This window comes from Octopus sinensis, unplaced genomic scaffold (genome assembly GCF_006345805.1).
Source record: "Octopus sinensis unplaced genomic scaffold, ASM634580v1 Contig17390, whole genome shotgun sequence".
NCBI classification, from domain to species: domain Eukaryota; kingdom Metazoa; phylum Mollusca; class Cephalopoda; order Octopoda; family Octopodidae; genus Octopus; species Octopus sinensis.
The window spans coordinates 25,001-40,970 of record NW_021835023.1 but is presented as its reverse complement, the minus strand read 5'-3'; the positions used below and the strand labels follow the sequence as shown (position 1 = coordinate 40,970).

Below are 15,970 nucleotides of genomic sequence, written 5' to 3'. Positions count from 1 at the left end.
ATTTATTTTTTCTATTCAATTTGAGAACCTGTGTTATGCAATAGTTGACGTAGTTTGTTTCACCTTTTCTTACCTTAGAAAATCATAAATTTTGAAATTCATTTTTTCTATTCAATTTGAGAACCTGTGTTATGCAATAGTTGACGCATTTTGTTTCACCTTTTCTTACCTTAAAAAATCATGAATTTTGGAATTCATTTTTTCTATTCAATTTCAGAACCTGTGTTATGCAATAGTTGACGTATTTTATTTCACCTTTTCTTACCTTAGAAAATCATAAATTTTGCAATTCATGTTTTCTATTCAATTCGAGAACCTGTGTTATACAATAGTTTGACGCAGTTTGTTTGAACAACCAATCAGATATCGATAGATCCTCGTCGTTATTATTATCATTGTTATTATTATTATCATTGTTATTTTTATTAACATTGTTATTATTACATGAAATACGACAATAAAATTTGCTTTCTATAGCTCTTAGTTACCTCAGGAGATCATATTCTTTTACTTTGTATTTCTCAGAAAAGCTTTCGTTATATAAAGGTGTGAGACTCGGGGAAGATTGTCAAACGATCATCTTTGGATCGCGAGCTGCTGTCTGAATTTTATCGTTTACGAAGAGACGAAAAAGCGTTTCCAGCCATGACCATCAAATATCTTCTGTTTGTGATCAGTTGTCTTGGCGTTGCCAGACATGCCTATGCCGTAGATTTGACACTAAAATCTGGTGAAACCAGCAATGCTGCCATCGATGCAACCATAAAGAAAATCCGAGACAATTGTATTCTGGCACAAGATTATTTTTTCCTGAAACGGTTGTCAGTGGCCCAGATGAATTCTATCGCAGCAACAACTGGTGGAATATGGAGGGTAAGTACCAGATTTGCACGTATACACACATATATTATTTTTCTTTTTATTTTACCTAGTTTCAGCTCACGAGCTGTGGCCATGTCGGGGCACCGCCATTTGGTGTTGCTACACGATTTTACTTCACGAATGCTTTATAGCAATTGCCATTTGGTGCATGAGAGAGTTCGATGCAGCTGCCCTCATCTGCACCTCCTGCCGTGAAGTTGGTTCATCTGGGACACCTGATAGGAAGAGATTCAGTTTTATTTTAAAGACATCAGTATCCACCCCATGCAGGTCTGTCAGGTTCTTCAGGGGGATATTGAAGAGCTGTGGGCCTCTGAAGCCCAGGTTATCCCAGTATCTTGTCCTACATCTTGATGGCAAATTTGGAGTCCTTGGCACTATGCAGTGGCGCCCAGTTCTAGCATTTGTGTAACTCTCGATGCCAAAGCTTGGACCCAATCAAATACATGCACACACGTATACACGCATACGCAAACTGACGCATATGCATCTTTGTGCATACCTTACCTGTGTGAGTTAGAATGTAAGTCTTTTTAGAAAATTGAACGATAGTTAGACACAAAGAGTATAGATAGATAGATAGATAGATGTATATATATATATATGTGCATATATATATATGTGTGTGTGTGTGTGTGTGTGTGTGGAGGCGCAATGGCCCAATGGTTAGGGCAGCGGACTCGCGGTCGTAGGATCACGGTTTCGATTCCCAGACCGGGCGTTGTTAGTGTTTATTGAGCGAAAACACCTAGAAGCTCCACAAGGCTCCGACAGGGGGGGGGTGATCCCTGCTGTACTCTTTCACCACCCTTTCTATCACTCTTTCTTCTGTTGGCCTGCTCGCTTAGCCAGCGGAGTGGCGTCATTTGAAGGCTAAAACAATGCGAAGCGCATTGTGACCAGCGATGTGTAGCAATATCTGATAGCCTGGTCGGTCACGGTGTATGCGCATGTGTTTAAATAACTCAAGTAATTTGTACGCCTCACCCTCTTTCTCTGCATTTATCTATTTATATATGTATGACTGTATGTGTATGTATGTATTACAAATATACATATATATATATATATGTAGATACATGTATATATATGTATATGTATGTATACATATATATATATATATATATATATGTGTAAATATATATATATATATATATATATATATATATATATAATGTAATATATATATATATCTATATATATATATATATATATATGTAATATATATATGTAAATATATCTATATATGTTTACATATATATATATATTTACATATATGTAAACATATAATATATATATATATATATATTATGTTTACATAATGTAAATATATGATTGATTGATTCTAGTTTCAGCTTATGAGCTGTGGCCATGCTGGGGCACCGCCATTTGGTGTTGCGACTTTGGTTTCACTTCAGGAGGCTTTCTAGCAATGCTATTTGGTGCATGAGAGAGTTCGATGCAGCTGCCATCATTGCCCTCCTGCCGTGAAGTTGGTTCATCTGGGACACCTGACAGGAAGAGATCCAGCTTCATTTTAAAGACATCTGTATCCACCCCATGCAGGTCTCTCAGGTTCTTCGGGAGGATATGAAGAGCTGTGGGCCTCGGAAGCCCAGGCTATCACAGTATCTTGTCCTACATCTTGATGGCAGGTTTGGAGTCCTAGGCACCACGCAGTGGCGCCCAGTTCTGGTATTTGCGTAACTCTCGATGCCAAAGTTCAGGACATATATATATGTAATATATATAGATATATTTACATATATATATTTACATATATATATATATATATATATAGATATATATATATTTACATATATATATTATATATAATATATAATTTACACACACACATATATATATATATATATATATATATATATATGTGTGTGTATAGATAAATGTTATTTTCTCGTGTTCCTTTCTGTTGAAGAGCGTATGCTCCAATCGTAAAAGACTATCTCACCTTCCCGAGTGTAAAACTAATGCACCTGTTGTTTACCTACCTGTCTTCGTCTTTTGTTGTATTGTAAAATATAACTATATATATACATATACCTATATATATATATATATATATATACATATATATATATATATATATATATATTTACACACCTGTCTTCAGTTTTTGTGTGTGAATTCCGACTATATATATATATATATATTATATATATATAGTCTATATATGTATATATATATATATGTGCATATGTATATATATAAATATGTATATATATATATGTATGTATATATATATATATACATATATATTATATATATATATATTATATATATAATATATATAATATATATTATATATATAATATATATATATATATATATGTATGTATGTATGTATGTATCTATGTATGTATGTATGTATATACGTTTATTAATTTATATTGCATGATTCCTGATGTGATTCCGTGTGTTGAAACATATATTGTATTTCGGGATGGTCATGTTTTCCTGTGCCAAATAAACACACGCACTGTATATTCGTTCTTCGCTCGATCGTTACTCTTCTCATTCTAACTCATGTCCATTGTCCGGAAATCTTTCGTCACTCATCTGTGACCTCTTCAGCGACACTTACTATCTTCGCATGTGTTCTTGCTCCGCTTAGAATGGAATAAGCGAAACAAGCTCACAGTAATAAAGAACAGGAATAAACAAGTGAAGAATGAATCTATAGTACGTTTGTTTATTTGAAAAAAATCTTCTCCGGAATACTGCAATATATAGGCGCAGGAGTGGCTGTGTGGTAAGTAGCTTGTTTACGAACCACATGGTTCCGGGTTCAGTCCTACTGCGTGGCACCTTGGGCAAGTGTTTCTTCTACTAGCCTCGGGCCGACAAAAGCCCTGTGAGTGGCTTTGGTAGACGGAAACTGAAAGAAGCCCGTCGTATATATGCATATATATATATATATATATTATATATGTGTGTGTGTGTGTCTGGTGTGTGTGTGGGTGTATGTTTGTGTATCTGTATTTGTATATATACATGTAGAGGTAGGTAGTACATATATGTATCATATAGCATATGTTTTATATATAATATATATATATATATATATATATATATATATATATAATATATATATATATAATTATATATATATTACATACTACTTACATATATGTATGTATAGATGTAAATATGGGTACAAGGACATCAAAAAGCGATGACAAGATGAGAAACGACAACATAAAAAACAAAAACATTGAAATCTCTTAAGGCTAGCTAAATCTACTAATTGCCTCGCCATTCGGATGGCTTGAGTACGCTCGTCGCACGGAAGGTGGCGAAGGTTGATGCGGATACCCTGGTACTACCTTGGCGTGGTAAGAGAGCTTGAGCCCGTCGAGCGCGTGGGGGGGCAGCTCGATGCCTGTCCCTCCCGTAAGAATGTGACCAAATGTACCGAACGCATATCCGGGTCTTTAACCATGCCTGGGCTCGTGATGCAGGTGGGTCATCCCGAAGTAGCGAAAAGCCCACCCCGCGAGACTGACCATGGCCGGGGCTTCGCGCGGCATACGAACAGGTCACCCGGCGCCAGAGGAGAGGAGAGACCGTCGCCCGAGATCCGCTAAGGCGTAGAGGCTTGGTACGGTCGCCTTCAGTTGCCCGAGATGGCTTCGAGTTTGGGACGGTCGACTTCGATTGCCCGGAATCCGCTGAGGCGTCGAGCTTGGGGGCGGTCCGGTTACCCGGCGGCCCCGGTGGCACCGCCCCACCCTAATACACCTGGCGTTTAGGCACGCTTCTCGGGGGAGCGTGGCTACATGGACGCGTGGCTTGTCCACGAAAATCGGAGGTCCCGCAATTGTACGTAGACCCTCACCTCGCCCATGGTGGATGGGTGTTAATGTGTGGGCATGCGGCCTGAAATTTATGGGGAAGGTGTCCAGTCGACTTAGATCCACCCTCGTACACAACTGGTCCTTGATTTATCAAAACCGAAGGGGGTCTTTTGCTGTTGGTGTTGTTGTCTAATGTAAACCCTCATTTGCCATATCTTCCATCCACAACCACCCATCTTGAATTTTTTTTTCTCCAAGTATAATTTATGGAGGATTTCATGGACGAACACATCTGCCCTATTAAAGGTAAAATGAGTAATCTAATGACGCCCTAAAGACTCCTCCGTTTGGTACAAAGATGCTTTTGTCTTTTATTTCTGTAGGTAACCAACACCGAATTGACAAAAGTCCAAGATGCTTGCAATAGTAAACTGAAAACGAATTGCAGTCAAGTGAAAACCGTTTTCAACGTTGATGTATCGACCCTAACAATGTCCGACCTACAAAAACCCCTATATTCTGGATTGGTAATGAGCCTGCTTATCTTAAACTCTATGTTGCCGGTTCCGCTTCAAAAGGCAAAGCAAGCTCAATCGTGGAAGACTCATATAAATTCGAACGGCGACACCACTGATTTTGTGACCTGGTCAAATGAATTAGAACAGTTAGACGGTGAGTAAAATTATTGTCTGTGCTCTTTTGTCGAATACACTTGTATACGTATGTATGTATGCATGTATGTATGTATGTATATATGTATGTATGTATGTATGCATGTATGTATGTATGTATGTATGTATGTATGTATGTATGAATGTATGTATGAATGTATGTATGTATGTATGTGCGTGTGTGTGTGCGTGTGTATGTATGTATGTATGAACAAGCGGCGAACTGGCAGAAACGTTAGCACGCCGGGCAAAATGCGTAGCCGTACTTCGTCTGCTGTTACGTCTGAGTTCGAATTCCACCGAGGTCGACTTTGCTTTTCATCCTTTCGGGGTCGATTAAATAAGTACCAGTAACGCACTGGGGTCGATGTAATCGACTTAATCCGTGTGTCTGTCCTTGTTTGTCCCCTCTGTGTTTAGCCCCTTGTGGGTAATAAAGAAATAGGTATTTCGTCTGCCGCTACGTTCTGAGTTCAAATTTCGCCGAGGTCGACTTTGCCTTTCATCCTATCGGGGTCGATTAAATAAGTACCAGTCACGCACTGGGGTCGGTGTAATCGACTTAATCCGTGTGTCTGTCCTTCTTTGTCCCCTCTGTGTTTAGCCCCTTGTGGGTAGTTAAGAAATAAGTATGTATGTATGTATGTATGTATGTATGTATGTATGTGTAGGGGGTGTAGAAGTGGAGCTGTTGCCCAAGGAAATGCACCGGAACTTTTCAATAATTGATGCGCTTATAGTTTTCGCACTAAGTACATAACTGTTTCTTGCTTGGGGGATCTCTTCTCCAGTCAGTTAAATGCCTCGCTAGTCACATTAATAATAGCTATGCCAACTAACCAGACGGCTTGAGAAATAACAAGGTTTATATAATACCGGACCAAATATCTGGCAAACATGGGACCCGAAATAGCCTGGATGTCTGGAGCCAATGTAAATTTTTACTTAATACTTAAAATCTTTATATATATAAAAGTGAAGTTGTGTGTCTGTCCCCTACGATTTAGATTCCTAACTACTCCCACATTTTGCGATGCAGTTTAACCAAAAGCGGGTATCTTATAGTCGTGATTCATATCGAGCCCTTCTGGGTATTAGCGCGCGTCTACGATGAGTCTACGATTAAAAAAAAAATTTACCATAATTTTTTTCCATTTTTAATGCATTGTTTTCGCTATTATATAAGGGAAGTAACTCTCTAAAAATGTTTACGATGAGTCAACGATTTAAAAAAAATTTACCATAATTTTTTTCCATTTTTAATGCATTTTTTGCTATTTTTTGGCTATAACTCTCTAAAAATGCTTTATAGTTATTTCCCTTAGAAACCCGAGCAACGCCGGGCGATACTGCTAGTAAACTATAAAATGTAAACAACTAAACTGTAATTAACAGATTCAAATTAATACATTTCTAAAGCAGAATCCGTTGAACTCTCTTTAGCATTAAGATTACTCTATTAAAGGTATCGCTTATTTAATCCCATTACTCTTACTCTTTTACTCTTTTACTTGTTTCAGTCATTTGACTGCGGCCATGCTGGAGCACCACCTTCAGTCGAGCAAATCGACCCCGGGACTATTCTTTTTTGTAAGCCCAGTACTTCTTCTATCGGTGTCTTTTTGCCGAACCGCTAAGTGACGGGGACGTAAACACACCAGCATCGGTTGTCAAGCAATGCTAGGGGGACAAACACACACACACAAACACACACACACACACACATATATATATATATGCATATATACGACAGGCTTCTTTCAGTTTCCGTCTACCAAATCCCTCACAAGGCATTGGTCGGCCCGAGGCTATATACTAGAAGACACTTGCCCAAGATGCCACGCAGTGGGACTGAACCCGGAACCATGTGGTTGGTTAGCAAGCTACTTACCACACAGCCACTCCTGCGCCTATTTGGAATTAATTATACTTTATCTTTTAGCTTTGAGATTTTGATGATGCGTTCTTATATTTTTAGAAGGATGTTGTAGGCTAAGTGTGAGAGGCTAGATCTGGCTAGTTTGATCTAAAAATGGGTAGAATATTTAGGCTGCATATGTCCAGATTAAACTGTAAATGGTTAATCTTTATTAATCCACATAAAAATATTAGAGAACAAAACTATTTTAAGACAACGTATGCCAATCGACGAACGTTAAAACGAGGTCTTTTTACTCAGTTAGGGATAAAGTTTATTGCACGGTATTTGCGGAGTTCCGGAAGCTGGGTAAAAGGTCCTTTGTTATATAGAAATGAAAAGAAGACGGACAAATTTGTGTTAAACTAAATAATACTATCGAACTACTACTACTACTACTACTACTAACTCCACTACTACTACTACTACTAACTCCACCACTACTACTACTACTACTACTACTACTACTACCACTACTACCACTACTACTACTACTACTACTACTACAACTACTACTACTACTACTACTACTACAACTACTACTACACTACTACTGCTAACTGCTACTACTACTACTACTACTACAACTACTACTACTACTACTGCTACTACTACTCTACTACACTAACTACTACTACTAATACTACTACTACTATCACTATTACTACTACTACTACTACTACGACTACTACAACAACAACAACTCTACTACTACTACTACTACTACTATATAATAATCATGATAGTAGTAGTAGTAGTAGTAGTAGTAGTAGTAGTAGTAGTAGTAGTAGCAGTAATAATAATAATAATAATAATAATAGTAATAATTATAATAATAATAATAAATGCCCTGATGCAGTACCAGGCAGTGGCTCTCATGGCTTCTGATCTTAACTGATTGGAAGTGTTATCATGTACATTGTTTTGTCTTGGTATAAAAGATGGGCTACAGCAAATATTCTGCTCAATACAACAAATTTGCTTTTTAGTGCTTGACCTCAACCAGTGAGCATGTCCCTTAGTGGCTGACGATATGTGCATCTCTGATCACGAGCAGAAGTAGTGGGGGAGCATCATAGCCATGTGTTGAGAGGGATTCTTTGGGGTTTTGGATAATTCATCCTTGGAAACATGGGAGTTTCCTTCATCCTCCTTAGACAAACCTTATTCAGGGACCTTTTGAGCGGGATGTGTTACTTGATCAGAAGAAAATTCTAACTGGGCCCCACCTGCAAGGTCATCTGCTGTTTATCTTGATATGAGATCACCATGTCGCGCACATATGGTTGTGATGCACGTGCCAGGTGTGCCCTTATCAGACGGGTAGTCATGATGCGTATACTGGGCTTCGTATATTTTACCCCAGTGTCACTTTGATGGCATGCACTGCTCTCCCACTCAATAATAATAATAATAATGATAATAATAATAATAATAATAATAATAATAATAATAATAATAATAATAATAAGGCGGTGAGCTTGCAGAACCATTAGCACGCTGGGCGAAATGCGTAGCTGTATTTCGTCTGCCGCTACGTTCTGAGTTCAAATTCCGCCGAGGTCGACTTTGCCTTTCATCCTTTCTGGATCGATAAATTAAGTACCAGTTATGCACTGGGATCGATATCTGTCCTTGTTTGTCCTCTCTGTGTTTAGCCCTTTGTGGGTAGTAAAGAAGTACTACTACTACTACTACTACTAATAATAATAATAATAATAATATTCTGCTCAATACCACAGATTTGCTTGTCAGTTGTTTGACCGTAACCTTGAGCATTCCCTTAGTGGCTGACGATATGTGCATCTCTGATCACGAGCAGACGTAGTGGGCATCATAGCCATGTGTTGAGAGGGATTCTTTGGGTTTGAATAATTCACCTCTGGAAACATGGGTTCTTTGAACATCCTTAAACACCCTTATTCAGGGACCGTTTGAGCGGGATGGCTACTCAACCTGAAGAAAATTCTAACTGGGCCCCACCTGCAAGGTCATTTGCTGTTTATCTTGATATGAGATCACCATGTCGCGCACATATGGTTGTGATGCATGTGCCTGGTGTACCTTTATCAGACGGGTAGTCATGATGGGTATATTGGGCTTCGTATATTTTACCCCAGTGTCACTTTTATGGCATGAACTGCTCCCTCACTCAATAATAATAATAATAATAATAATAATAATAATAATAATAATATATAATAATAATAATAATAATAATAATAATAATAATAATTAAAATAATGATGATGATAATAATAATAATAATAATAATAATGATAATGATAATATAATAATAATAATAATAATAATAATAATAATAATGATAATGATAATGATAATAATAATATAAAATATAATAATAATAATAATGATAATGATAATAATAATAATATAATAATATAATATAATAATGATAATGATAATAATAATAATGATAATGATAATAATAATAATGATAATAATATTAATAATGATACTAATAATAATAATAATAATAATTCATTCATAAGCAAACTTTCGCGTATGGGTCTATGTTAAAAAATTAGTTTTAATTCTAAATATCTTTTCAGATTGTGCCGGTGCCCAGATGGACTTACTTTTTCTTATTGACTCGTCAGGAAGCGTTGGAAAAGACAACTTTATAAAGACATTAGCATTCTTGAATAATATTGTGTCTACTCTAGACATTGGCGAAGAGGAGACACGCGTAGCAGTGATTAGATTTTCAGATTTCTCTATAGTATCTTTTAACTTAGGGAAATACAGTACGAAAACTGCAGTAACAAGTGCAATTAACGCTATATATTACGACGGTGGTTTAACTTATACGGACTTGGCTCTTGACTTAGCACGTACCGATATCTTTGCAACTACAACAAGAAAATCTATTGCTGCAAAAGTTTTAGTTTTGCTCACGGATGGACGGTCAAGAAGTGAAGCGAAAACAGTAGCAGCAGCTAAAAAGCTGAAAGATATGGGCGTCACTATATTTACAATTGGAGTTGTCAATCCAAGAAAGTCTGAGTTAATGGCATCAGCAAGTGAACCTAATTGTACACATTTCATCGACTTGAAAAGTTATGATGATATTGATTTTATTGTGAAAGAAATTAAAACTGAAACTTGTAAAGGTAAGTCTGACATCGAATAACCTTTATTATTGCTTGTTTTTTTTTGTTGCTGTTGTTGCTGCTGTAGAGACCTCATTATTCACCTCCAAGGTCACACAGGTTCTAAATGTGACGTGAAAATCCCGGATCTTTTCTTATACGTAGCATATCCTTATCCGTGGAGGCGCAATGGCCAGTGGTTAGGGCAGCGGACTCGCGGTCATAGTATCGCGGTTTCGATTCCCAGACCGGACGTTGTGAGTGTTTATTTAGCGAGAACACCTAAATGCTCACGTGGCTCCGGCAGGGGATGGTGGCGAACCACTCCTGTACTCTTTCACCACAACTTTCTCTCACTCACTCTTACTTCTGTTTCTGTTGTACCTGTATTTCAAGGGGCCAGACTTGTCACCCTCTGTGTCACGCTGAATATCCCCGAGAACTAGGTTAAGGGGACAAGTGTCTGTGGAGTGCTCAGCCACTTACACGTTAATTTCACGAGCAGGCTGTTCCGTTGATTCGAATCAACCGGAACCCTCATCGTCGTAACCGACGGAGTGCTTCCATATCCTTATCCAATTTGTAATTTTTGTAAAATGATAAGGTGAGTGAACTGAAGGAGATTTGGCTGCTATTTCTACAAGTTTGAGGCTCCTCATTGGCGCACTATTATTATACTATTATTATTATTATTATTGTCATTTGACTGCGGCCATGCTGGAACACCGCCTTTAATCGAGCAACTCGACCCCGGCACTATTCTTTGTAAGCCCAGTACTTATTCTATCGGTCTCTTTTGCCGAACCGCTAAGTGACGGGGACATAACACCACCAGCATCGGTTGTCAAGCAATATTTGGGGGACAACACACAGACACACAAACACAACACACATACGTATATATAATATATATATATATATATATATATATAATATATATATATATATATATATTATATATATATTTACATATATATATATATATATGTATATATATATATATATATATATATATATATATATATATATATATATATATATATATATATGTGTGTTGTGTTTGTGTATATATATATATATACATAATACGACGGTTTTCTTTTCAGTTTCCGTCTACCAAATCACTCACAATGCTTTGGTCGGCCCGAGGCTATAGTAGAAGACACTTGCACAAGGTGCCACGCAGTGAGATTGAACCCAGAACCATGTGGTTGGTAAACAAGCTACTTGCCACACACCCACTCCTGTATGTATGTATGTGCTACCGTCTATCTAGAACAATTTTTTAATCTCTCTCTATCTTTTTTCTCTGTGAGAATGACTTTTTGTTCATTATCTCCATTGACGATTATCTCCCTTGAATATTATCTCCCTTGATGATTATCCCCCTTGATGACTATCCCACTTGCTGATTATCTTCCTTGATGATTATCTCCCTTGATGACTATCTCCCTTGCTGATTAACTCCCTTGATCACCATCTCCCTTCATGATTATCTCCCTTGATGATTATCCCCCTTGATGACTATCTCACTTGCTGATTATCTTCCTTGATGACTATCTGCCTTGATGATTATCTCCCTTGATGATTATGTCCCTTGATGACCATCACCCTTGATGATTGCATCCCTTGATGACTATCTCCTTTGATTATCTCCTTTGATGATTATCTTCCATGATGATTATCTCCTTTGATGATTATCTCCCTTGATGATTATCTCCCTGATGATTACATCCCTTGATGACTATCGCCTTTGATTATCTCCCTTGATGATTATCTTCCATGATGATTATCTCCTTGATGATTATTTCCCTTGATGTTTATCTCCGTTTGAAAAATCAATCTAAAGTATAATTTTTTTTTATTTTCGTACGCACATTCGCATTCATATCTAGCATTTTTTGAAATTTTATGATAAGCTTTGGCGTCAAAATTTCGAAAGTTTCGTAATGTCGCATCCTAATTAGTTCGTGTTTGTTTATGTGCATATTCTTGAATTAGTATGCTCCTTTTTTTTTGTCTCAGTCGGTGTATTCTGTGGCATTTTGTATCAGCTCGTACGTACATGCAAACGTACGAACACACCACAACACACACACACATATACATACAGCCACTCCTGTATGTGATTCAAGTAACAATTTATGATTTCCTTCCCATAATTGATGTCGTCAATTTTGTAGCTGTCTTAATTGCGGAGAACGGTGTAGACCTCTCAAACAACCCCATTCCAAAAACTAACAAGCCAAAAGAACAAGTTGTGGATGTCACCAAAACTATCCAGTCCAACTCGGGTACAATAATCACGGTAAGACGAATATTCAATAACATCCTCTGGATTTTTTTTTTCTTTTGTATTTTTATGGATGAATGAGAAAAAAGGGACAGTGCTCATAAACCACCCAGTCCTTCCACGGCTGATTGATCTCATTCTTATCACTGAAGTTTAGTTGGAGCATTTGTGGCTGCAAAATAAACGTGGACAAAGAGAGAATTCTAAAGAAGGGATTAACACTAGGACTGGGGAAGGATTGGGCATCGTGGATAGCGCAGGAAAAGTTAGGTTTAGATATAAAATGTATAATGAGGAGAGCAGAGATTGGTGTTTCAAGTTTGCTTTTTATGGGTTGGTGTCCAAGTAGTTACTTCCGAGAAGATGGTCTTGTAGTTAGTTTGTGAGTTAGTTAATTTTTTGGCTCAAAAAGCAAAAAGCAAGGCCATGTAGGGGGACATGGAGTTATGTACAGGGTGGTGTTCATGTAAAGAGTTCAGGTCACTTGTGGTCAAGAGAGACTTTGAACCGAGTGGTCGTCGGCATCTTCACTATCTCGTGCGGCAGCTTATTCCACGGATCCGCAACCCGGACGGAGAAAGCCCCTCTCCTTCGATTGAAATGAAATCGTCGCAGATAGAGCTTTTCGGAGTGACCCCGCAGCCGACGCTCTGGGGCAGGAGTGAAGAACAGCTCTTTCGAGAGGTTACACTTTCCGCTTATGATGTTGTAAGCAAGAATGAGATCACTACGGCGTCGTAGCGGTGGTTGAAGTAATAGGAGGAGACAGTGGATTTAAGGGACAAAGTTTGGACTCCTTTTCTAAATGCATCTGTAGAATGAAATCAAGGACACCGTATATATATTATACCTTTTTGTTCGTCACAGGTGAGTGTCCAGTGTGGTGAGGTCACTGTGTATGGTGCGTATAACAACAGTCAGCCAAGTTTGGCCAGTTACGACTACATGACCAATGCAACTGACACGAATCCGGGTAAATTATACATAGTTAAACCAACATATCCCTCTACGTTCCACCTGACGATAATTTCCAGGAGACGAATTGATCCCCGTATCTCGACTTGTCACAATCCTCAATACAACGTCAGTTTCGAAGCAACAGGTAAGCATACTGAATTCATTTTTTCATTATCAAAAATTATTCTGTAATCTTTATATATCGTAACCAAGTAAGGAGAACGGTTTCGGTAGAATCGATGGATAAAAGAGTAAATATCATTAGCTTTTAATTAATGGTAATTTACATTTGTAGGCGAGTCCCAGGGAAAAGGGAAAAGGGAGATAATCTGAGGACATTAAGAATTCAGTAAAATTAAATTACATCCATCGGTTCTACCAAAATCACTCTCCTTACTTTGTTAGGATGTATAAAGAATACAGAGTAATATTATCAGGTAAGGGAGACAACTACAAACATGTTCTGTAATTTATTGGATTTCGTCAGCGAACTATTGTCAAATTTAAACTTGTTTTCATCATCCCACGATGTAGCATAAGAATTACAGTATTTTTGCCAGCAATAATTTGCATAATTAAAAAATAAACAAGGTGATCTAAGGGAAATAACTCAGTCTGACCAATAACATGAATTTGGATAACTTATTTAATGGATGTTGTATCGAGTCACTTATGCAAACAAGCAAGAAAAATACAGTTCAATAAATTGAAATTGTCCTCTTAATTGAAGAAAGAAAAATATTGTGCTCGCTGTATTTGTTAGCGACTGTTAAAGAAAGGATAAGAACATTTCAACCTACCAGAATTCTTTACTCATTCCAAGACACACACACACAGTATATAAACATAATTATACTATCATGTGCTCCTGTTCTAACATATATCATTCTCTCAAACAGATGCCTCTATAAAAGTGAAATGCGCTCAAAATAACAAAGAAGTATTATGTAGCTCCGATGATCTGAAAGACGTACTCGGAAAAAGTAAGTCCATATAACCTGTTAATTTCCGAATTAGTTTTGTTTTAGGTTATGAATTAGCCGAAATAAAGAAATGCCGTTAATTCTTGTTTGGGATGTGAAGCTAGAATCGTGGTTACCCGCCCTGACTTTGAAGGTAGTGCTGCACGAGCTGATGTATACATAACTGGAATTCTCATCTGATACCGTGCATTTGTATACAATATTTCTTGTGAGGCATCTGTTATCTAAAGGACATGATGCGGGGCGTCTACAGCTGCATAGGATTCTAGAAGGTGCTAAAGATGAATTTATGAGGTTATGGTTATCTTGGGTTAACCTGGTGTTATTTTCATTATCCGTCGCAGACATAGGAATGGTAATTTTTAGGGTGGTGAATGGGTCGTCTGGGGATGTAGTTTATAATAGTCCACGTGTCTAGTATAAATGCCCTGATGCAGTACCAATGCCCTGATGCAGTACCAATGCCCTGATGCAGTATAAATGCCCTGATGCAGTACCAGACAGTGGCTCTTATGGCTTCTGATCTTAACTGATTGGAATTGTTATCATGTACATTGTTTTGTCTTGGTATAAAAGATGGGCCACAGCAAATATTCTGCTCAATACCACAGATTTGCTTGTCAGTTGTTTGACCTTAACCATTTGACTAGGTCCCTTAGTGGCTGACGATATGTGCATCTCTGATCACGAGCAGAAGTAGTGGGGGAGCATCATAGCCATGTGTTGAGAGGGATTCTTTGGGGTTTGAATAATTCACCTCTGGAAACATGGGTGGTTCTTTCAACATCCTTAAACAACTCTTATTCAGGGACCTTTTGAGCGGGATGGGCTACTCAACCTGAAGAAAATTCTAACTGGGCCCCACCTGCAAGGTCATGAGCTGTTTATCTTGATATGAGATCACCATGCCGCGCACATATGGTTGTGATGCATATGCCTTGTGTACCCTTATCAGACGGGTAGTCATGATGGGTATATTGGGCTTCGTATATTTTACCCCAGTGTCACTCTGATGGCATGAACTGCTCTCCCACTCAATAATAATAATAATAATAATAATAACATCAGCAGAAAAATACCTTAGGGTTGGGTTCAAAATTCTAAATTGGCAACATGACCATTCCTAAATACAGCAACATATATATATATAGGAGTGACTGTGTGGTAAGTAGCTTGCTAAGCAACCACATGGTTCCGGGTTCAGTGCCCCTGCGTGGCATCTTGGGCAAGTGTCTTCTGTTATAGCCCCGGGCCGACCAATGCCTTGTGAGTGGATTTGGTTGACGGAAACTGAAAGAAGCCTGTCGTATATATGTAAATATATATATATATATATAT

At 37.8% G+C, this 15,970-nt stretch overlaps 1 protein-coding gene across 1 annotated transcript in view; it reads left to right on the top strand.

Annotated features, from left to right (window-relative positions):
• The first annotated feature begins 445 nt into the window (after positions 1 to 445).
• The window catches only part of LOC115231099, a 16,578-nt gene continuing 1,053 nt past the window's right edge, over positions 446 to 15,970 (top strand). Inside the window, exons 1-6 of the mRNA XM_029801183.2 lie at positions 446 to 873; positions 5,081 to 5,369; positions 9,860 to 10,420; positions 12,583 to 12,707; positions 13,560 to 13,794; positions 14,549 to 14,632. Coding sequence (XP_029657043.2) covers positions 646 to 873; positions 5,081 to 5,369; positions 9,860 to 10,420; positions 12,583 to 12,707; positions 13,560 to 13,794; positions 14,549 to 14,632 — 1,522 coding nt within the window. The 5' untranslated portion in view covers positions 446 to 645. The remainder of the gene's footprint in view (positions 874 to 5,080; positions 5,370 to 9,859; positions 10,421 to 12,582; positions 12,708 to 13,559; positions 13,795 to 14,548; positions 14,633 to 15,970) is intronic.